Source organism: Ranitomeya variabilis, chromosome 2 (assembly GCF_051348905.1).
Source record: "Ranitomeya variabilis isolate aRanVar5 chromosome 2, aRanVar5.hap1, whole genome shotgun sequence".
Lineage (NCBI taxonomy): Eukaryota > Metazoa > Chordata > Amphibia > Anura > Dendrobatidae > Ranitomeya > Ranitomeya variabilis.
The window spans coordinates 862,382,426-862,405,270 of record NC_135233.1 but is presented as its reverse complement, the minus strand read 5'-3'; the positions used below and the strand labels follow the sequence as shown (position 1 = coordinate 862,405,270).

Below are 22,845 nucleotides of genomic sequence, written 5' to 3'. Positions count from 1 at the left end.
AGCCTAATTTGACCATATATTTTCCCTGCAGTGTTTACGGCAGGAGGAAAATTGTTTTACATAGCAGCTATTCATTCTGTCTGAAGAAGGAGGTGTAAGCAATCCTTCAGTCATGTTACATTTTAAAAAATCATAGCATAATTTGGAAAGAAGAAGAGGTCACAGAGATAGGCATGAGCCTTGCATTGCTCTGTACCGTCTTGCTGGAGCCATTCATTAAGGAGTTTCAAGGAATTTTGTTGAGGCCCCAATACACAGACCAACTGATATTAGCCAAACAAACTGATATTAGCTTGGTCTATTGGAGGTCTAATGTGTATGGTGCCTCCTTTTTCTTCACCGACAGATAATATCAAGGGAGAAAAAGATCTGGCACCTCAAATTTACAATGACTGATCTTTTTTGCTATCCGAATTGGCAGCTGAACAATCAGCAGATAAATCATTGTGCCAACAGTGTTAATGCGGTTTTAATATATGGATGTAAAGGTTACTTTGGCATCTAAGTTGACATCAGATAATGGGTGGTGCAATGTTATCTTAATTCTCTAAAGTGAGATAACCATCTGTGACAAGTTATCAAGGTAGTACATTGGGAGTCATAATAAATTTTGCATCATCTGTATAAGCAGAATCTTACAAAGGCTACACATACAAATAATGGTAGGCTTGAATAATGTGTGTGAATTACCGGTATGTATAGCACCTCATCATCTGGTAACCGCCGTTTTTTCACAGATGTCATCTGAATACCATGTGTTGTCTGTCGAAAAGCTGTTAAATGACAACAGTGATAAAGATAAACCTTGAAGGAAATTTACAGGTCAAGTAGTGTCTTCTGAATCTACATGACACTAATTGCCAGACTACACTATGGACAATGCAGACCTTCAATGACCAAATATTTCATAGTAAAAACAAAATCCGGCTACATGCCCTCTAACAATTGAAACAATGAAAGTTGCTAGCTTTCTTGGAAAACCAGTGTGCCCTGTAGAAATACAACAGTACTGTGGCAAGTAACCTGATAGTTAGACCAGTGTCATATAGCAGTTTTACAGCTGCATTTTAGGTGCCCTTAGTATGGCTGCAATACACAGATCGCCCAGGTTTCTATTTAACTGGATCACCATAGGGAGTGATGTTCAGTTTTGCAGAACTTCATAACATCCAGATATCGTGGCCATAGTATAGATATGAATAAGACTAAAGTGCGTGAACTTACATTGTGTCATACCTTCTCCATTTTTTGAGCTGTCTGAGACCTGCTGTTTGCGGATACTGTCCTCATCTGCCTTTCTATCTCTGCCTGGACAAGCACAAATTCGAGCCTCAAAACACCTGCGTCCAAGTACTTGACCACTGAGAAAAGTCAGAGAACAACATTTAACCTTTTAACAAAGACCCTTAAAGTGGTGAAGCGATTTGTCATCATGACGTATCTTCACAACACTCGTGTCGTGAAAACTATTCGTGAAGCTGGTGAGAGATGTCCAGATACTCACTCTCTAGTTTCCAGGGTTACAATAATCAAAATGGGCCGACGATTCATTCCTCCAACACAACTGCTGTTGCACATAAAATTATACAATATCGTTGTGAATTCGGTGCCAACCTAAGTGAATAGAAGCCAGTTATATTTTTTACATGGTTCTGACCGTACCTTGAGAGCACTGCCATTAACAATGATCAATATATATGAATAAACTATGCCTATTAACATTACTTCTTACCTGAGGAGGCTCATAGGGCACCAGAACACTCTGTCTTCCGGTTATTGGATCTTCCACATACTGTGCATGGCTGTTTCCCTCCACTCTTATCAGGTGGCTGGCAGGTGCTATTTGACCTGCAAAATAAAAAAAATGCACAGAAGTGTTATTCTACAGCTCTACTATGGATCCAATATTAAATATTACCTTTAAGGGGTTGTCCAAGATTACAAAAGTATGGTGCATTTTCAGGAAACACATAAGGGGCAATTCATCAAAGCTTTTTTGCCAGATTTCTTACAAAAAACAGCTTTGTGCAACCTTCTGTTGTGCAAAAGGACTGCAACTTTTTAAAGAAATGCAACTTGTAGCATTTTCACTCCATTTTCGCTCTAAGACCGACAAAGTTGGCAGAGATTGAGTATGATTGGGGTGGAGGGGTCGGTGATGAGACATGGTCACCCCCGCTTGTCAAATTCATGACGAGCAGGAGAGTCTGCTATACCACAAATCTTACTCCACAAAGGCTGAGTACGCCACTACGCATCACGCCTGATTCATTAAGTGTGCCCCTCTTAATAAATCAGGAGGGTCTGTTCCAACACACCATCTTGATGAGAGAATCAATGATTTTGATGAATCGCCCCTTTAAATTTGTCTGGTATTGGATCTTAGCCCAATTGAGTTGATAAATGTGGAGCTTTAAAACACACAACCTATGGACAGTAGTAACACTTTTTTGAAGAAAGGAGTCATGTGATTAAGGGACTGTCCAGGATTTAAGTCTAAGAAAAATGGCATTTTTTAGGTTATCGTACCCTCATTGAACTCTCTGCTGAGCTCATGGTTTGGGCAACGTTTTACAACTTCTGTGACATGTTCGGCCTTCTTGTAGACTGGCATTGCCCTTATAACAGCCCCTTGTGGTGGTGGAGTCATCACTTTAATCTGAATTGGACACGTCTTGGCAATTTGGCAGTAGAGCTTCTTAAGATCTGTAGAATACTAGAAGACAACACATTGAAGAATTACTACTAAATCCAGCAGAATACATACTAGAGGGTATAAACATGTGAGCTATCTATACCAGTCATTGCTGCCACAGTGCCTACTGTAGGTGTGGCAACACAACGCTTAATCCTAAACCTGTCCCGTTCTCAAACATCTTATTGAATTGTTAAGACATTTAACAATAATTCACCATATCCCTGAGATCATAAAATTAACAACAATAAGATTAACACCATTTTCAACTTCATAAGCCTGCAAAACAAACAGATGAGCAATAAGAAATAGCATTGTCACGGAACCAGGTGTTGGTAGGGTGCAGCACTAACCGGATTAAACCTGTGGATTAACAAAAGAATATTTACTATTTCATTTTGATAACTTAGTATAAAAGACTGGATAATAAAGTACATTTAAACGCATGTCAAAGAAAAAGCTGCAGTTTCCTTAAAACTAATATATACATTTTGTGGGGGGAACTATTGTGCTAAACCAGAGTGCAGCCAGGAGGGAACCAAAAATGTCCACAGATGATGATCCAGAGGAAACTGCAGGGAAATTTAGAGAGTGACATATCACACTAAAGTCATACCTCTCCGCAACCTGGCCTCCTAAAAAAATATTTTATCACGTGTGACAACTTTAGCTTGTGACTTGCTGCAGCAATCATGTAATGATGAGTTAGCACCTATGGACACAGATTAGTGGTAGCCTAAGCTTGCATGGCACACGGTAGCACCAGTGGATGGGAGTTTTGTTGCTTTTTTTTCTTCATTTTAAACTGAGGAAAAATGTTTTGTCATAGGGTAATATGCACCAAAGTTCACCACAATTGGGATTTTCTACACATTCTGACTTCTCATTTAGCCCTAATTGGGCAAATGTGCAATGTGCAAATGATCAGTGATGGAAATTAACTGAACTAAACAACTTTACATTTTTAAATAAAAAAAAGTCTACACTGTGTGACAATGAGAAATATACAGAAGAAGATTTTTCACTCATTAGTACAACCATTTTAAAATGTAATGTAACATGCTGATAGACATTGTGCAATTTTTTCTGTGCCCTCAGGCAGAGGATTAAAGCATAACAGCTTCCAGTAGCCTGCGGATATACCAAGTGCTGCCAGAGGATAAATAGATTTGTGAATACATGTTGTGCAAGATGTTCGTTTTACTTCCCTCTTACAAACTTGAGAAAATAAGTACATTAGGCAGCTGGCCCAAAAACAAACAATATAAAAAAAAAAAATCATGATTTTATGAAAAGCATAACTCTAGATCATCTAAGCCTATTACTTCTGAATGTTCTTTTAACCAGATCTTTTAAAAATTCAGAAACCCTATTTTATAAAGTTAAAGGGAACCACAGGCAACAAATCACAGACAGGTTCCATCTTTACAAATATCCATGTTTAGCTCTGAAAGGCTAAATCATTTTAGAGAAAACCTTAAATGAGGTGATTGAGATGACTACTCAAGGGATGGGAGTTTTTTTTTTTTCTACTTCACAACTGGTTATGCTTGACGGAAAGGTCTCTCTTAGGGCTCCTTCTCACTTGCAAGAAAAATATCTGAGTCTCGCAGGTTAAAACCCTGCTCTGGCGCCGACACTCCAGAGCGGAGCGCAGCTCCATGTATTGCTGTGCGGCTGCTCGCTCCGCTTAGGAGTGCCGGCGCCAGAGCAGGGTTTTAACCTACAAGACTCGGACATATTTCTCACAAGTGAGAAGGAGCCCTTATAGGGAGGAACCTGTCAGACAAACAGTAGGACAAGGAGAAACCAGCTGGACCCACCCCTGTGACTCGTCATCGAAGTCACCCAAGGTTTGTTCTCTCTGTGAGACCTTGAGGTTTGCAAAGATGTAATCTAACTCTGATTTGTAATGGAGTCTACTTCTGATTCATGCCGACTGGTTGGACAACATGAATCACCTGACAAGCTTCCATTAATAACAGAGAATCCAATGATCATCACTTATTTACCGCAGTGAAAACAGGTTATAAAATGTGTTTCCTGCTCTTATGCACTAGTCTTGTTTTGCATTACACAAACCACCATCTCATTTACATGGGTAATGCCTTGTAATGTTTAAAATGGCAGGATTTTTCTTATTTTCGAGATGGGACTAAGCACTTATCAGTAGGTAGTTGATAGGTACCTGCCTGTGCTGCCTTGCAATAATCTCTCCAAGCTCAGAACGGCCACAAACCACTCCTCCTGGCAATTCTCCTGCCTCCTCTAACATCACTTAGAGCAGTTCCTTCTCTTCCACTCTGCTCTGTCAGTCATCAAGGTTCACTGTCAAGGACAGGCTGACTGACAGCCAACACAACCTAAAAAAAAAATACTAAATGGATCTCTAAGATGTGTTAAGGATGCTGTATTTACTTTGAAATCCACATCAGAAAGACTATAAGTCTTTAAGAAAGTTTCACTCAATCTTCGTCCTCCTATATCAAGTGATACCTCGTCAGTGTCTCCTCTCTGCTGAGATCCCCACTGCTCAGCACAAGCTGCAGCTGTCAGGCTGGGTGGGCAGAGACGGAATACACTTGGCACTCATGAGCCATTTTATTCTTCAAACAGTACAGGGGATAATGGGTCAGGAAAGCAATGAAGAGAAAAGAAGGTAACCAAACAAAGGAAAAGAGGAAAGGGGTTATGGAGCAAGAGGAGAGAAGGAAAGAGACATTTTATTCTGTAATGTTCATCCTACTCTTAGAATTATACAATTATTTTGACGTGTATTTTCACAGCAAGTTCATCAGCCTCATTAGATCTAATATAATATATGCAGTTTAGATTGTGAAATCTGGTGACAGATCTGCTATAAGGCTTATAGCAAGTGTAGTGCACATGTCAAAGTCATTCCTCTTACACCACTGTAGAACTGTCGGAGAAGCAACTCTTCTGTTAAGTACCTGTCCATGACAAACACTTCTCTCATTCAGCTCCTGCAGATTACAGTGTTATCTGTGTCGCTATACAATGACTACATGGGTGACAAGAGTTTTGGATATCAGAATTGAGTAACACCACATGGACTTTACATTATGAACATATATAACTGGAACATATTTGTACTCTTATCCAAATGGCAGGTCTACAGAAGTAATGATTGCCTGACTTTCCATACAGTTGCAGTATCTTAATCGCCTTGAAGGTTTATTTGTATCTCAAATATACCTGCTGACCTAAACTAATCCAGTTTAAAAGCCTCTAAATACCCATCCCACGGCCCATCCAATTATTGTGTATGCGCTGGTAAATAAGAACAAACAGTAAAAAATCTAGCCTGGGGAAATATGTCTTGCAAGCGATATCCAGTATTCGTATTGCTGCAATCTCGGATCAGATTACCTGGCATGCCATTTCTATTCAGCTGCTTGTTTTCAGGTTCACCTGCAATGTCATGTTTAAATAAGCAGGCTTCAGGTAGGCAAAGCAGGAGAACAACGGCAGATTCGGGGACATTAATAATAACACGTTTTAAGAGAACATTCCAATGAATATGACCCTACTAGCACCACCTGCCTTCTGAGTCACATAGTCATGGCATCCGAGCCGGAGTCTATAAAGACAATGCGCATGCATGCAAGTTACTGACACTAGACACCTGTCTAATTTCTGGAAATAAAGGAAAAAAAAATGTTTGGCATCTTTTTAGCGCATTTTATCTGCAGTAGAGGAAAAAAATACATTTTTAAGAAAGAAACCAGTCACTGGATTCATGTTGCGATTGTAGCCAGGTATGTCTTCCGGTGAAAGACATTGGTGTCAAAGACAACAATTTAGAAAACTGTCCAGGTATCATAAAGAGGCCTGAGTAGTCTGGCACAGCCCCCCTGCTGGCTTCTGCCCATCCCATTGCATCACACAAGGAAGAGGTTCAGAATCATGCTAACCGTGGTTCGGGCAACACGAATCTAGTGACAGGTTCTCTTTAATAATTCATTCATTTGGATGCACCAAGGTCTATGTAAATGCTATATGAAGTTTTAACTGAATTATTACTATATAGTTTGTACTTCCAGAATATAGATGGTTACCGCACAAGTTGGCCAATTTGTGTGTGCCCATTTTCTATGATAAGGCGTACCCCGTTGCAGATGGGAACCCACACTATTATCAAACTTACCTCTCCACGTCTCAGGATAGATAGGATTTTTAAATACTGGGCCTCAAAAAATAAAAAATATATTTTCAACCAATCAGATCACCTGTTTCATTTAGTAATAAGATCTAGAAGATGAATGCTGCATTTTTATTGCTGGTAATGATATTGACATCATCTTTTCTTAGAATTGTTTCTTCATGCTTCAAAGGAAAAACAAAAAAAAGTACTGTATTATTGTGGCTCAAAACAAAGCATATGGCTTACACATACTGTATGTTTCTAGCCATATCATTTCTACACTACTTTTAAACACTGAATTTACAGGAGTTGTTAGGGAATTTTACCTTAAAGGGAATCACAGCATGATTTCAACTCCCAAATTATTTATATGCTCATGTAGCTCTTGCAAAGACAAATCCAGTAATACCTTTACATGGCTGGTCGGTTCCTCAGTTACTGAGAAATTAGTGCTTGAACACATATGCAAATGAAGCTAAAGTGCTTTCGACACATGTGAACATTTCCCAAGCCTCTGGCACTCCAGCTCTATTCATTACCCAGGGAAGCCTCCAATTGCTTGACATACAGCTCCTTTGCTTGAAGTCACACAACAAAGGAAGCTGTCGATCAAGCAAGAGAATATATTGAAGAAAACAGCTGTACTCAGGTTTGGATTTTTTGAATGCATAATAGGAGCAAAAAGTTTATTCAAGTCACCACAATGTTAAGGCAATTAGGAGAGGGACTCCGTGGTAGGTATAAAGTAGGTAAGTAGGTAACGTTTCGACCCCGTGGTGGGTCTTTGTCAAACCTCACTTGAAAGAGGATAGGAATAGTAAAACGGAGATGCAGTGTAGAGAAATCTGGAGAAATTCCCAGTACGGACTATAGTTAATGCATGTGGAGATCCGGAATGGCACGGAAGGGGTATGTCCCTGGGAATACTGCAGGAGCTGGAGCGGTGCCTGGTGGCGACGTCACATAGGGACATACCCCTTCCGTGCCATTCCGGATCTCCACATGCATTAACTATAGTCCATTATGTTATGTTATGCATTCAAAAAATCCAAGCCTGAGTGCGGCTGTTTTCTTCAATATATGACTTTGTTTGGATCTTTTCCACGTCCAGCCAGCACCTATCTAACTATGCACTGAGTGCACGCCTTCTCTATAATTGATCAAGCAAGAGAAAGCAGCACTGGGCACAACATAGAGCTGTAGAGAGCAGAGACTTGGGAAGAGCTTTGGGAAGCATTTCAGCATCATTTCCATGTTAATCCAAACACTGGTTCCTCAGTAATGGAGGAATGTCCATGTAATGGTATTGCTGGAATTGTCTTTGAAAGAGCGACATACACATATAATCAATTTGGGTGGTGATATCCTACTTACAGGTTCCCTCTAATGGAGGATGGGCCAGGATCCACATTCACAGAGGTTCAGAATCCACATCTCTTGTCCACAGTGCAGGCAAATTACAAAAAGGAATCTTCAACTCAGGAGGACCTGACCTGTTCAGCATTGCACAGATAATCCATGAATTTTAATGGTCATTATTTTTCCTAATGGTGGCACTGCAGGTCTTCACACCAATACATCTGTTTGCTAGGGTTTCCAGCAGAGAGATCTTGTGATAACTTTATTGTTAAGGGTGCTTATAACAAGTAGGGATTGTTCAAAGTAGAGAATCCCTTTAAGACAACAAATCCAAGCTTAGAAAATACTGTTCGGAAAATGTTTTGAAGACAAAAGACCGATGAACCTTTTTAGGTACAATATAGAGGGTATTGCACCTAAGTGACATAGGCCAGTCACAGTTGGCTTAATCATAATTATTGGATAGGATTAATATATTCAGAAATTACTGCTCCCAAAACACAGATAATCAGAAATCGAAATGTAGGAATCCTATTTTAGAAATAGTCTACCTGAGAGAAAGGAAAAGGTTTAACCCTTTCGGAGTACACTTTCTGAATGTAGAAAAATACCTGTTTAAACAACTACTTCACCATTTTGCTGAAATGGTCAATAGAGTGATGAATAGATCTATAATGTGGATGAAGAGGTGTTTATTCAGTCTACATAGTATTCTTCAGTGCAGCCCTTTAGCTCAGATGTTGCCTCCTGCCACCTGTCAGTCAAAGCAGATTAATTACTTGGGCGGCCAGTGCTGGGAGCGGCACATTCCAACTTGGCCGCACCCAGAGGTGTTGACATCAGACAGGTGAGGTCCCCCTCCTAAACTGCTTGGAAGGTTGCAGACTAACCCCACCCTTCAATGTCCCACTCACTATATGGCCCCTCCAGGCAGAATATGAGAGAGGTACATCTCTATGCTGCATGCGGTAAACACTCCCTTAATTTAGCCATGATTAGTCTAAGGCGAAGAGCTATGTCCTCAGGCACAGTTTGAGCAAATCAGTACATTGTTGTCTACTCTGCACATATTTAATCTTAGGGGATTCCAATGAATGCATGGTGCCGAGAGCAAGGCATACTTTTACATAATTGCAGTATCATTGTATTAAGAGTAATATTCCTTACCCATCGCTACTCATTGCCATATAGTAATTCTACGGAAAAAGCTAGTATACGCTTTTTACAACATAGACACCAATCTCTACTATTATCTTGTCATTACTAAACATGTGTGAGGCTGTGGCTGCTGTTCCGTATCCCAGCGTCATTGGGAGAGTTAAAAAACAGGAGAATATCTGGGATGACCAAAATGTCCAAATAAAATAAAATAAAAAACAGACTTTTCTTTACCGATCCATCATTTCATAAATGTCTGGAGGGCATTTTACATTTTAATTGCATCTGAATCATTTTCAGCGCCATTGATTTCTTCCAGAAGTGAATTGATAAACAGAGGTTCCTTAGGAAAGAAGTATGGCTTGTGGGTTGCACAATATCAGCTCAGATAAAAACGTTAAGGCTTCCAAGTTTCCAAGTATAAGTTGGAGGGAGGGATATGGCTGTCGTGTGCCTGTAATTGCAGCACCTCCTGCCTGGCTGACTGCCCCGGGGGCTATGCCTCGCCCTGAGGTTTTGGGCCACGTTCCAGCCACGCTGCCCCAGTATAAATGAGAAGAAAGAATAATAGGAAAAACCTGATAACTACCTCTAGTCAAACATAGTTCAGTTTACATAGAAATTAAAAAGAAAAAGGTTGGAGGGAGGGAACTGCATACTTCAGTTTCTTTGGCATGTATGCCTTCAGGCTATATATATGGACAGAACGGAGGAAGAAAAGAAGTGTTTGAAAAGGCAAACCATTCAGTCCATTAAGCAAGAGGAATGCATAATACAGTCGGCTATGCTTGTTACATCACTGCCAACCAACTAAATAAACAGAGGAAGGGTACAAATGAAAAGGAATAAGCTCTTAGGAGACACTTTGATATCACAAAAAAGTACAAAGCCAATTCTGCGTGGTACTGCATGCGGTCTATGGACTGCTTTCTTGACAGAAGTAATGCTGTATTGTAGACAGTCAGTACACTACATACATGAACCATGACACAAACAGCAGTTTAGATGTCGAACAAAATAAAATGGTCAAGACAAGAGCATTTTACACACATTATCTCGGTAGACCTCGGACTGTGTTCACACTATCATTCTGTTTTTACCTGAAGCCCCAAGTCTCTGCTGACTCCACCAAAGAACAGATACCATTGGTACCCAACAGAACCTTACAAACCTTAGGCTGTGTGCACATGTTTCGTCAGGTTTTTTTTTTTCTGTGAAGTTGTCAGAAAACCTGAATGGATTCCTGATAAGAGCTAAATGAATAAGAATTCTTAAGTCTCATGCACACATTGCTTATTTTTGACTTGCAGAATTGGAGCAGCTTTAAGTTCGCAGCATGTCCTTTTTTTTCTGCGCTTTTGCTGCAGATTTCAGCCATACTAATAAGTGGGGAAAAGTCTGCAGCAATAATGTATGTAAAAAAACCCCATCAAAAACGTACCAAAACCGCAGGTATTATACACTTTTTCCTGCCAAGACGTGCGGAAATGGTGAAATAATTTCTTAACCAAATACATTACATGTGCACATATGCATAGGCTAGATTCACACGTCAGTTTGACTATGTCTGAGCACAGACTATGATGCAAGAAGTAGTCTCCTGAACCATATTTAGCAGCCTCATAGGAATATATGAAGATAGTGTTATAATAATAAATAATAATAACAATGTAAAGTTCAGGTCAGAAGACAAGTGGCAGCTTCATGCATCACGACCGTGACAAACGGACATGTGAATTTAGGTTATAATAATATTTGTCGGATTCCATTACAGTTTCTGTCTTTATGATGGGATAAATAGTGTTGCATTCACCATTTCACTAAAAAAAGTACTTTTAGAATTTCTACGACCATGTGGAGGGAAGAACAGGAACGTTAAATTACCACTATGAAACAGTTTAAAATTCCACAGTATGCACATGTATGCTTTTATTAAACAACATAATTAAAAATGCTAAACAAACATCAGAAAGTTATATTAAGGTAATGCTTCATACATAAATTTATAATAATCAGTATTGCTTCAAGCAACAACATGGCTATCCAATCACTCAAAATTAACCGGCACGCCTAAAAAAGTTGAGTAATGCACAAAATCACAAAGGATAACATAATTATATCAATAATCAGTAATGCTTAACCTGACAATGATACAGGCCGATGGTAAATAATATGGATGTACATTTAATTAAACAAGCATAGGGTTCAAACAAAGTACACTACAACTGGTGTATATTGTTTATTACTAGTGATTAGTGATGAGCGAGTATACTTGTTGCTCAGGTTTTCCCGAGCACGCTCGGGTGTCCTCCGAGTATTTGTTAGTGTTCGGAGATTTAGTTTTTATCACCGCAGCTGAATGATTTACAGCTACTAGCCAGCCTAAGTACATGTGGGGGTTGCCTGGTTGCTAGGGAATCCTCACATGTAATCAAGCTGGCTAGTAGCTGCAAATCATTCAGCTGCGGTGATGAAAACAATCTCCGAGCAGTTATAAATACTCGGAGGTCACCCGAGCGTGCTCTGGAAAACCCAAGCAACAAGTACACTCACTCATCAATACTAGTGAAGAGCTAACATGCTTGGATTAGGTGTTACCCAAGCAGGCTCGGGTGCTAACCGGATGTCTTGAGCGTGCTCAAAAAATACGTTAGTCCCCACCCCTGCATGTCTCACGGCTGTTCGACATTTGCAACACATGCAGGAACTGCCTAACAAACAGGCAATCCCTGCATGTGTGGCAGCTTTTGAACAGCCGTGAGACATGCAGCTGTGGGGACTCAAACATATTATTCGAGCACACCCAATAGACTCAGCACCAGAGCATGTTCGGATAACACCTCATCCAAGCACGTTAGCTCTTCACTATTTATTTATTACCACCTTACAAGAACTATTGATCAAAAAATCTTATGTGTGAGGCAAATTTCTTTTCATTTTTAAGGACTCTTATTAAAGCTCATTTTTATACATTTTGTGGGGTGGACCTCTTATTTTTAATGGTTATGGAATAATCGCATTGGTAATGATGTGTATTTAAAGTAATTACTTTATCGATGGCTTGTATAGATGCTATACATTTCTGGAGATAACTTCGAACTTCAATTAAAAGGGCAGCTTGTAGTCCGGCACTTGTTAGTGTTCTTAAAGCTCAAAAGCAGCATAGTATAATTTTCAAAGATCAAACACTTTTGTATTTACATCATAGGCTGGGAACCCAAGACCAAGGCTGATGCCACAATTACGACACTTGTTTCTGCTCTAGGTGTATTGTAAGAAGAAAGTCCTCATAAACCTTTCCCTCTTATTAAAAGACAAATGTAGTAATCATAGATAAATGTAGTGGATCCATTTAAAATGGATTGCTCAGGGGAAGAGTTGTCAGTCTGGAGTCTGAGCTTTAAAATGAGTCAGCAGTGTCTGGTTTAGGTCTATACCACTACCATGGAGAATCATTTGATGTTCACATTGAATACTGAAGAATAAGTCAAGTTTGTGTGTTTCGAAATTCACAAGTTTAAAGTGTAAATGAATGAAGAAATGGTAGTCTGAAAATTTCAAAAACACTTTAAAACCGCAAAATCACCTATTCAGTTTCCCACCAAATCCAGGGCAGATGTTCTTGTGTTCCTGGATTTTTGCTTACAGGTGTCTGACTTGTTACGGTTCCAGCATATGAGTGGACTGAGTGTTTATGTGCCGTATGCTGACATCATTCCTCCCGTCGCCAAGTGGAAATGCTAGCAATAAAATATATGACTGCTGAAGCTACTGATGTGTTGGAACAGAGTCAGGCCAACTCTCAGGGAAACTGGGAGAACCTTCGGAGCTTCTTACCTGTAACAGCAGGAAATCAGGGGAGTATTTCTTGTTTTTCGTTTATAACATTTGCTGCGGTTTTACTTATTTTTTCAGGTTCGCATAACCCCATTTTAAGTTCTCACATTATTATTGTTCAGAAAAGCTTATGTTTAAATTACACTATTTGGTGAACGCTAAAATGTTTTTGATAATATAGTGTATTCAGCACTAAAAAGCTATGAAAAACCTAATGAAGACCAGAACAGAACATTCCCTCCGGCTTCACAGAAGTGATTATTACAGTCCTTTCTCTGAAATCTATGCCCAAGCATCACAATGTACATTAGATAGAGAAGCAGTGGCAATTCTAAAAAAAAACCCAGAACATTTGTACATAAATTTTTTTAGTAAATTAAATTTGCAAGATATTTTTGTTTTTCTGTTTGTACCTATTTTGATAGATTTTTAAGGTCATATTTCCTGCATTCAAACATAGCAGTTTTTACATTTATCTTTAAAATTGTAATAAATTAAAATCCATCATTGAAAATCAACACTGGCCCTTGTACACTATGCCATCAGTCATGTCATTAAGTGGCTTGTCCGGCCTTATGCTACAAATCTGCAGTCACAAATCCTCACAAGTGACCGCATGTATGCAAATCCCATACTTGCGGTCAGCACAGGAGAATCCTCACAAAGTGCACCAAGTGAGAATTCACAAGTCTGTCGTCACAGAGTGACTGCAGACTTGTAGACGAAGTCAGGACAACCCCTTGAACAGCTGTGCGTGGTGTAACTCCACTGTGATTTCTTAATGCACTGCCTTCTGATAAAAGAAAACAGAATCAAAGGGGGTTTCCCCACAAACAAAGTAAAATTTTAATCAATAGATCTTGGAATAATATCTAGTTCCACAATTGAATGTGTTTAAATAAAATGTTCCTGTGCTGAGATAATATTATAAACTAGATTGTGGCGCTATTCTAACGCATCGGGTATTCTAGAATATGCATGTCCCCGTAGTATATGGACAATGATGATTCCAGAATTCGCAGCAGACTGTGCCCGTCGCTGATTGGTCAAGGCAACCTTTATGACATCGTCACCATCGCAACCATTATGACATCTACGTCGATACTGCGCCCGTCGCTGATTGGTCGAGGCCCAGGCGGCCTCGACCAATCAGAGACGTGGGATTTCCAGGACAGACAGAAAAACCCTTAGACAATTATATATATAGATGTGCCCCTGCTGTGTACTGTGTAATGCCTGTGTCTGACCGTGCAGGAACATGGTCTGATCCTCCCCTGCCCAGGAGATGTGGTATGAAGGAAAATAGTATACACAGCATAGCATGGGATTGCTGCTTATTCATTCTTTGAAGTAAAGTATTGATTAAAAACAGGTAGTAAAATTTTTTTGACTTACAAAAGCATCAGTTGTGATCCTGCACTTTCCTCTCTCTATACTCTTTTCCTTCCTCTCCTGCCCAGGAAATGTGGCATGATCAGACCATGCTCCCTCTCAGTCAGACACAGCCATTACACAGTACATAGAACTTTTTTCCCCAATTGTGAAATTCATTATTCAAAGATTTATTGAGCAAAATTTCCTGTGTTCGTGTTAGCTCTGAAATTGTGAGGACAATAAAACAATGTATTTTATTAGTAAAAGAAGAGGAAAGCAACCTACAGTGGGTACGGAAAGTATTCAGACCCTTTTAAAATGTTTCACTCTGTTTCATTGCAGCTGTTTGGTAAATTCAAAAACGTTTATTTTTTCTCAATGTACACACTGCTCCCCATCTTGACTGAAAAAAAGACAGAAAAGTAGTAATTTTTACAAATTTATTAAAAAGAAAAACTGAAATATCACATGGTCATAATTATTCAGACCCTTTGCCCAGTATTGAGTAGAAGCACCCTTTTTAGAATGGTCACAAAGTTGGTCTGAAGCCACTCCTTTGTTATTTTAGTTGTGTGTTTAGGGTCATTGTCTTGTTGGAAAGTGACCCTTCGGCCAAGTTTGAGGTCCAGAGCACTCTGGAATATGTTTTCATCCAGGATATCTCTGTACTTGGCTGCATTCAAGTTTGCTTTAATGAAAACCAGTCATCCTGTCCCTGCCGCTGAAATAAAAACCCCATAGCATGATGCTGCCACCACCATGTTTCACTGTTGGGATTGTATTGGGCAGGTGATGAACAGTGCCTGGTTTTCTCCACACATACCACTTAGAATTATCACCAATAAGGTCTATATTCAGCTCAACAGACCAAAGAATCTTATTTCTCAGTCTGGGAGACCTTCATGTGTTTTTTTAGCAAACTATATGGGCTTTCATACGTCTTCCACTGAGGAGAGGCTTCCGTCAGGCCACTGTGCCACTGTGCCAAAAAGGCCCGATTGGTGGGCTGCAGAGATAGTTGACTCTGTGGAACTTTCTCCCATCTCCCTACTGCATCTCTGGAGCTCAGCCACAGTGATTTTGGGGTCCTTCTTTACCTCTCTCACCAAGGCTCTTCTCCCACAATTGTGCAGCTTGGCTGGAAGGCCAGGTCTAGGAAGACTTCTGGTGGTCCCAAACTTCTTCAATTTAAGATTATGGAAAACACTGTGCTCTTAGGAACCTTGAGTACTGCAGAAATTCTGTTGTAACCTTAGCCAGATGTGTGCCTTGCCACAATTCTGTCTCTGAGCTCCATGGCCAGTTCGTTTCGTTTGACCTCATGATTCTCATTTGGTCTGACATGCACTGTGAGGTCTTATATAGACAGGCGTGTGCCTTTCCAAATAAAGTCCTATCAGTTTAATTAAACAACTGGACTCCAATGAAAGAGTAGAACCATCTCAAGGAGGAGCACAAGGAAATGGACAGCATGTGACTTAAATATGAGCATGTGAGCAAAGGGTTTGAATTTTTAGGACCATGTGATATTTCAGTTTTTCTTTTTGAATTAAGTTTGCAAAAATGTCCACTTTTTTTTTTCAGTCAAGATGGGGTGCAGAGTGTACATTAATGTGAAAAAAAAGAACTTTTTTTAATTTGCCAAATGTTTGCAATGAAAAAAAAAGCTAAACATTTAAAAGGGGTCTGAATACTTTCCATACACACTGTATATACAAAATTAGTTATGCAGGTCATACCTGCAGACTGTTGGACAGCCTTGTTTTGTGAGCAATTTTAAGGGTACTGTCACACAGTGCAATTTTGATCGCTACGACGGTACGATTCGTGATGTTCTAGCGATATCGTTACGATATCGCAGTGTCTGACACGCAGCAGCGATCAGGGACCCTGCTGAGAATCGTACGTCGTAGCAGATCGTTTGGAACTTTCTTTCGTCGCTTGATCACACGCTGACATCGCTGGATCGTTGTGTGTGACACCGATCCAGCGATGTGTTCGCTTGTAACCAGGGTAAACATCGGGTAACTAAGCGCAGGGCCGCGCTTAGTAACCCGATGTTTACCCTGGTTACCAGCGTAAACGTAAAAAAAAAAACAGTACATACTCACATTCCGGTGTCTGTCCTCCGGCGTCTCAGCTTCTCTGCACTGTGAGCGCCTGCCGGCCGGAAAGCAAGCACAGCGGTGACGCGGTGACGTCACCGCTCTGCTTTCTGGCTATGGTGCTTACACAGTGGAGAGAAGCAGAACGCCGGGGGACAGACACCGGAATGTAAGTATGTACTGTTTGTTTTTTTTACGTTTACGCTGGTAACCAGGGTAAACATCGGGTTACTAAGCGCGGCCATGCGCTTAGTAACCCAATGTTTACCCTGGTTACCCGGGGACTTCGGCATCGCTCCAGCGCCGTGATTGCAAAGTGTGACCGCAGTCTACGACGCTGGAGCGATAATCATACGACGCTGCGACGTCACGGATCGTGCCGTCGTAGCGATCAAAATTGCACTGTGTGACAGTACCCTTAGGCTTGATCACTCGAGCGTATTTAGACAAGTGCTATCTGTCACTCAAACCAATGTTATACTTTGAGGCATTGCAGACCCATTGTTTTCTAATGCAGACTTTGCATGAGAAAAAAAAAAACACAGCATGTTGTGAGCGGCTCTGCAAATCAGTGATCGTACGTAATGAGTGGTAATAAATTGTGCACATCCAATTGGAAAAGTGTTTCAAGTGGGGTACCACAAGGCTCTGTCCTGGCCCCATTGTCGTTCAACATTTTTATAAATGATCTCGATAAGGGAACTGAAGGTAAACGAATCAAATTTGCAGACGATTCAAAGCTAGAGGGATAGCTAACACTAGAGAATACAGAGAAAGGATTCAGAAGTATCTAGATACATTTGAACAATGGACAGCAACTAATAGAATGGTATTTAACAGGGAGAAATACAAGATTCTACATCTGGACAAGAAACATGAAAATTACATCTATAGAATGAGAGGAATAGAACTAATCAACTGCACGTGTGAAAAAGACTTGAGTATACTAGTAGATCACAGACTGCACATGAGTCAACAGTGTGATGCAGCAGCAAAAAAGGCAAACAGTTCTAGGATGTATTAAGAGAAGCATAGAGTCTAGATCATGTGAAGCAATTATTACCCTCTACTCCTCCTTGGTCAGGCCTCATCTGGAATACTGTGTCCAGTTCTGGGTAACATATTTAAAAAAAGACATTGGAAAACTGAAGTTCAGAGAAAAGCTAACAGGATGGTAAGCAGACTGTAAAGTATGTCCTACGAGGAGCGGTTAAAGGATCTGGGAATGTTAGATTGCAAAAAAGAAGGCTAAGAGGACACTCAATAGCTGTGTATAAAGATCTGAAGGAATGTCACAGTGTGGAGGGATCATCCTTATTCTCATTTGCACATGGGAAAATAAGAATCAATGGAATGAAACTGAAAAGGAGAAGATTCAGATTAGATATTAGAAAAAACTTTTTGACAGTGAGGGTGATCAATGAGTGGAACTGGCTGCCACGAGAGGTGGCAAGTTTTCCTTCAATGGAAGTCTTCAAACAGAGGCTGGACAGAACTCTGCCCGAGATGCTTTAGAGCAATGTTCCCCAACTTCGGTCCTCAAGAGCCACCAACAGGTCATGTTTTCAGGATTTCCTTAGTATTGCACAGGTGATTGAATGCTTGCCTGTCCAGGTGATGCAATTATCACCTTGCAATACTAAGGAAATCCTGAAAACATGACCTGTTGGTGGCTCTTGAGGACCGGAGTTGGAGAACACTGCTTTAGAGAATCCTGCATTGAGCAGGGTGTTGGACACAACATGTGTTCTAGCTAATCTTTCCCTACCAATCAATATGTCAATCTGCTCAAGTCCTCTTGCTCTATAACGTAGATCCCATAGAATGAACTGAGCTGGGTACTCAGAGACCTAAAAATGGGAGATCTGTTAAGAAATTCAGACATATGTACAGCAGTTTTTCTCAACAAGTAGATTCGTCAAGCAATAGTGTAAATTGAAGCTTGTGGGCCCCAATGCAAAATTTCCAAAGGGGCCCCCAACAAACAGGTTTTTGATAGTAATAGTCTTTTCTGGTCTTTTCACACAGGGCAAAGAGACCCCCCTAGTCTCCAGGGCCCAAGTGTGATTGCAACCCCTGTACCTATTATAGTTACATCCTTCCTTGGAATAAAGACAGTACATATTGTAGAAAATAGATGTTCAATCATATGACATTTTCATAAATACTTCACAGAATTACAAGCAAAGCTAAAAATGTTGGATAAAAGCAATATTGGTACATGACCCAATGATGGGTCTACAAGCAAGCATTCGTTTGATTCTTAAAGACAGTCTAGATTTTCAAAGATAACATGAAAGTCTAAAACCCTCAAGAAGATTATATTTCTTTTTTAAATGCATCCTCCTAACTTTCAAAGCATAGGTCTATGAACACATATGAAACAAAAACAAGAGGAAGACTATTTAAGATCAGAAGCACAAAGGGAAGATAATCCACTGCCTAATTCTTATTAGTTTCCGGAAGGATTTTTGCAATCAAAAAGTGTAGACTAGAGACTTCCTTCCAGGAGTAATGGTGTCTGACCAGTCAAAACACATTTCACATACACATGGTACACGGACTTATGCCAACATTGAGTATTGTGCAATGCTATTTTTCAGGGCACATGAAAAAACCCCTCATTGAAATACTCTTAAGCAATACTTGCATATTCTCCAGAGGGTGTGGAAGGCTTGTTCCAGTTCGGAGTTATATAATTTATCACAGTATAATATCAATTCTATAAGTCTATCAAAGTATTATCTCTGCCAGTAAAACACATCATTATAGAGTGAGTAATTCCCCTGTTTACTTCAAACACATTTTCCCAACATGGGCAGGTCTGATCAGGCAGCATTTTGGAACGAGTCTCAGCGTCCCAATTTCTACATAATGCTGTAGGCCACAGGAGAAAGGCAAGTCCCAACTGCGCACTATACAGTAATCAAGCTTTACGGCGCCTCTGGTCTTGCCTGCTGCATATTTCACAAGTATCGTCATGTCTTCAAAATCTGTCTCATCTGCAGTACGCACACACAAACATGCTTATCTAGCCTTTACATTTTTACATTTCACACAGTTAAACATTCGCTCTGTTTTACATATTCATCGTTTCCCATCATGGCATTTCCCCAAGAAATTAGATAAAGGTAGCACATAATTATTGCTACTAGGGTTCACTAAGAACATGGACTAAATTACAAAGATCATAAATGTCTTATCTACAGTACATTTCTCAGTTATTAGATTCTGTAAGAGATTATTCTCCTCACAAAACTGTTCAATTGTGAAGAAACCATACGACTTGTATTCATATGTACCGCTTATTTGATCTTGAGTTCAAAACTACGTAGCTTGGTGGCAGAATATCAAACGCAAATCTTCTACCATCGTAAATACAATTGTGCCAATCCAAATCAGTTGCATGGGAATGATTATATTCTGTAACATTGAAAGATCAATAATTGATCAAATTGTAGAAGAAGATTGTGCTCCTGTAAATAGGGGACATATAAGCTGCACAAATACACTAGAAAATCCAATACTTTTGGCTGGTAATAAGTGGGGTGTTTCAGTTATCGTCCGAGTGGTGCAGGCAACAGGGATTCCAGATCACCTGTCTTGCAGTATAGTCTTTATACAGGTGCTGACTAATTTGTTCTGCCTAAATTTATGTTCCTGAATGAAAATTAGAAGATTTTAGCCCACTTCCAGACTGTTGGATATCTTTTCATTGTTATTGTCCCAGTGGTGTTGCCACTAAACACTTTGTTTCCTATGAAAAATGCCTGGCTCAAACAATTACGGTTCTTCTGATAATAGGCTGGATGCCACTGCTCTATGTAATCTAGATTCCTTCACTGCACTATACTATATAAAAAGAAAATGTACAAAAAAAAGAAGGCACACTCGCCATTGAAATTACAATACCAAGAAGGAAAAGTTGTGGAATTAAGTAACTTACAGGATCAATAGACTTGTTAGTGATATACAAATGAAAAAAAATGGAAGCAAAATTGTAAAAACATCTGGATTTATTCAGTATTGAGAATAAACACCACATGAAGAAATACATTTCACCAACATACCTTGGCATGCTATTATTGATGTTATTAATGGTTTCTGAGCATTGTTCTGCCACAATAAATGCGTCCAGGCTTGAAAATCATCAAGATCCACTGCTGGCAGCTCCCTTTGCAATTGCCGACCAATGACCCACTAGATGTGCTTGATGAGAGACAAGTTCAGCAATTAAAATAGAAAAAGAGCCTCCCCAATATTCCTCATTACCCCGATGAAGCCACTAAAGGCGAAACATGTTTGGGAAGCCTTTTTTCTATTTTAATACCACCTTGTTCCTCTTGTCATTAGACAATACAAAATAGGATATCCCCCTGATGGTTAAATAACGGACGGTAGTTCTTTTGCTTTATGCTAATTAAGCAATTTGAGGATATTGGAGCTACAAATAGGTAGCTCTATCCATATCTATATTGCAATTAAATTACAACCAATGTAGCACTGACCGCTTGGGATATATTTAAAACATATATAGGACCAATAAGGACCAGAGTTTAATGTGTACCTTAACATCTGATTTGCACTAATTAATGATACTTTTAATTTCATCAATCCAAAGTAAAACATAACTTTTAATTGTTAAAGTGGGAGTTTTGGCCTTTGGCTAGTAGATTTTAAATATTAGGTTATCTCCACTAATGCCATAGTGCAATTTTGGTAAGTGCACGCACGCACACACTACTGTGCATCACTTTTCCATACCTACCTAAAACATTTACAAAAGTAAAAATGCTTTAAAAAAAATGAAAGTATTAGTTTTCATTTAATCAATTAACAATGTAAACTAAATTAAAAACAGAGAAATGTAAATTGAATCAATATTTTGCATGACCACATTTTGCCTTTAAAACGTCAAAGTACCAATTATTTTAACTATATTTACAGTTTTAAAAAAAATCTGCAGGGACATTGTTAAAAACATCTTTGAGATGGATGTAGGCTTTTGTAAATCCTTGTACCCCCTTCATATATTTCCACACAGACTATGATGGCAAGATTAGGGTTCTGTGGGAGCCATATCACTTCTAGAGCTCCTTGTTCTTATTTATATTGAAGACAGTTCTTCATTGTATGTTTGGGGTTGTCCTGCTGCAGACTAAATTTGGAGCCAATCCAATGCCTGCCTGATGGTTTTTGCATGATGGATAAGTATCTGCCTTTATTTCTCAGCAATGAACGCTACTGAGCAACATTGAAGGCTATAGGTGTAATGGTCAGCCATGGAAACTTACTGCACAAGATATTTCCATTGATCTCAGAAGATGTCCAGCATGGTCATCAGCTAAGAACTGGCAGAAAACATTGGAACTGAGCTACATCCATCTAAGGTTTGCAAATAATTTTCATGGAAAAAATTTGCAGCCAAAAGCCATGCCTTTGACATGGAAACAAGGACAAGTTACTCAACTGAGCATAAAAACATATGAACTGTAATGCTGAAAAATGGCAGCAGGTGCTCTGGAATGATAATTCAAAATGTTTTTTCGTTACAGCCAAATATTTCACATTTTGTTCACTGAATTGCTCGAGAGCAATACAATAATGAGTGTCTGCAGACAACAGAGAAGCACAGGCAAGGTTCCTTGCAAGATAAATTGTGTCCTCAATGCTGAAAAATGCAGGCAGATACTTACTTACCCATCATGCAATACCATCAGGGAGAAGTCTGGCTCCAAATTTATTCTGCAGCAGGACAATGACCCCAAATATACAGCCAATGTCTTTAAGAACTATCTTTAGCTTAAACAAGAAGTCCTGGAAAACATTATATGGCCCCTTAGATGCCTGATCTCAACATCAGTTAGTGTCTTGTATTAAAATGAAGAGACTGAAGAATTTGTACAAAAGATCTGTGGTTAGTTCTCCAATATGTTTAGGAGATCCTCCCTGCAGAGTTCCTTCAAAAACTAGGTGCAAGTGTATCTAGAAGAACTGATGCTTTGATGCTGTTTTGAAGGCAAAGGAATTTTGTCGATTGAAAAATACAAACGTCAATTTTTAAGCATTCTTACTCTTTTGAATTTTTTTTAACACTTGCCTAAAACTTTTAGACATTACTGAATATAAAATGAAATGATAGGTACATGTAA

At 39.5% G+C, this 22,845-nt stretch overlaps 1 protein-coding gene across 16 annotated transcripts in view; it reads right to left on the bottom strand.

Annotated features, from left to right (window-relative positions):
- Positions 1-22,845, bottom strand: part of TP63 (tumor protein p63) — a 273,579-nt gene that overhangs the window by 16,615 nt on the left and 234,119 nt on the right. For 10 of the 16 annotated variants that reach the window (XM_077290281.1, XM_077290289.1, XM_077290282.1 and 7 more), the window contains 5 exons: positions 2,530-2,716; positions 1,733-1,848; positions 1,505-1,614; positions 1,225-1,361; positions 691-773 (listed from right to left, as the gene is read on the bottom strand). In XM_077290281.1, the coding sequence (XP_077146396.1) occupies positions 691-773; positions 1,225-1,361; positions 1,505-1,614; positions 1,733-1,848; positions 2,530-2,716 (633 nt within the window). The remainder of the gene's footprint in view (positions 1-690; positions 774-1,224; positions 1,362-1,504; positions 1,615-1,732; positions 1,849-2,529; positions 2,717-22,845) is intronic. The other 6 variants (XM_077290284.1, XM_077290291.1, XM_077290283.1 and 3 more) reach the window with 1 other exon arrangement.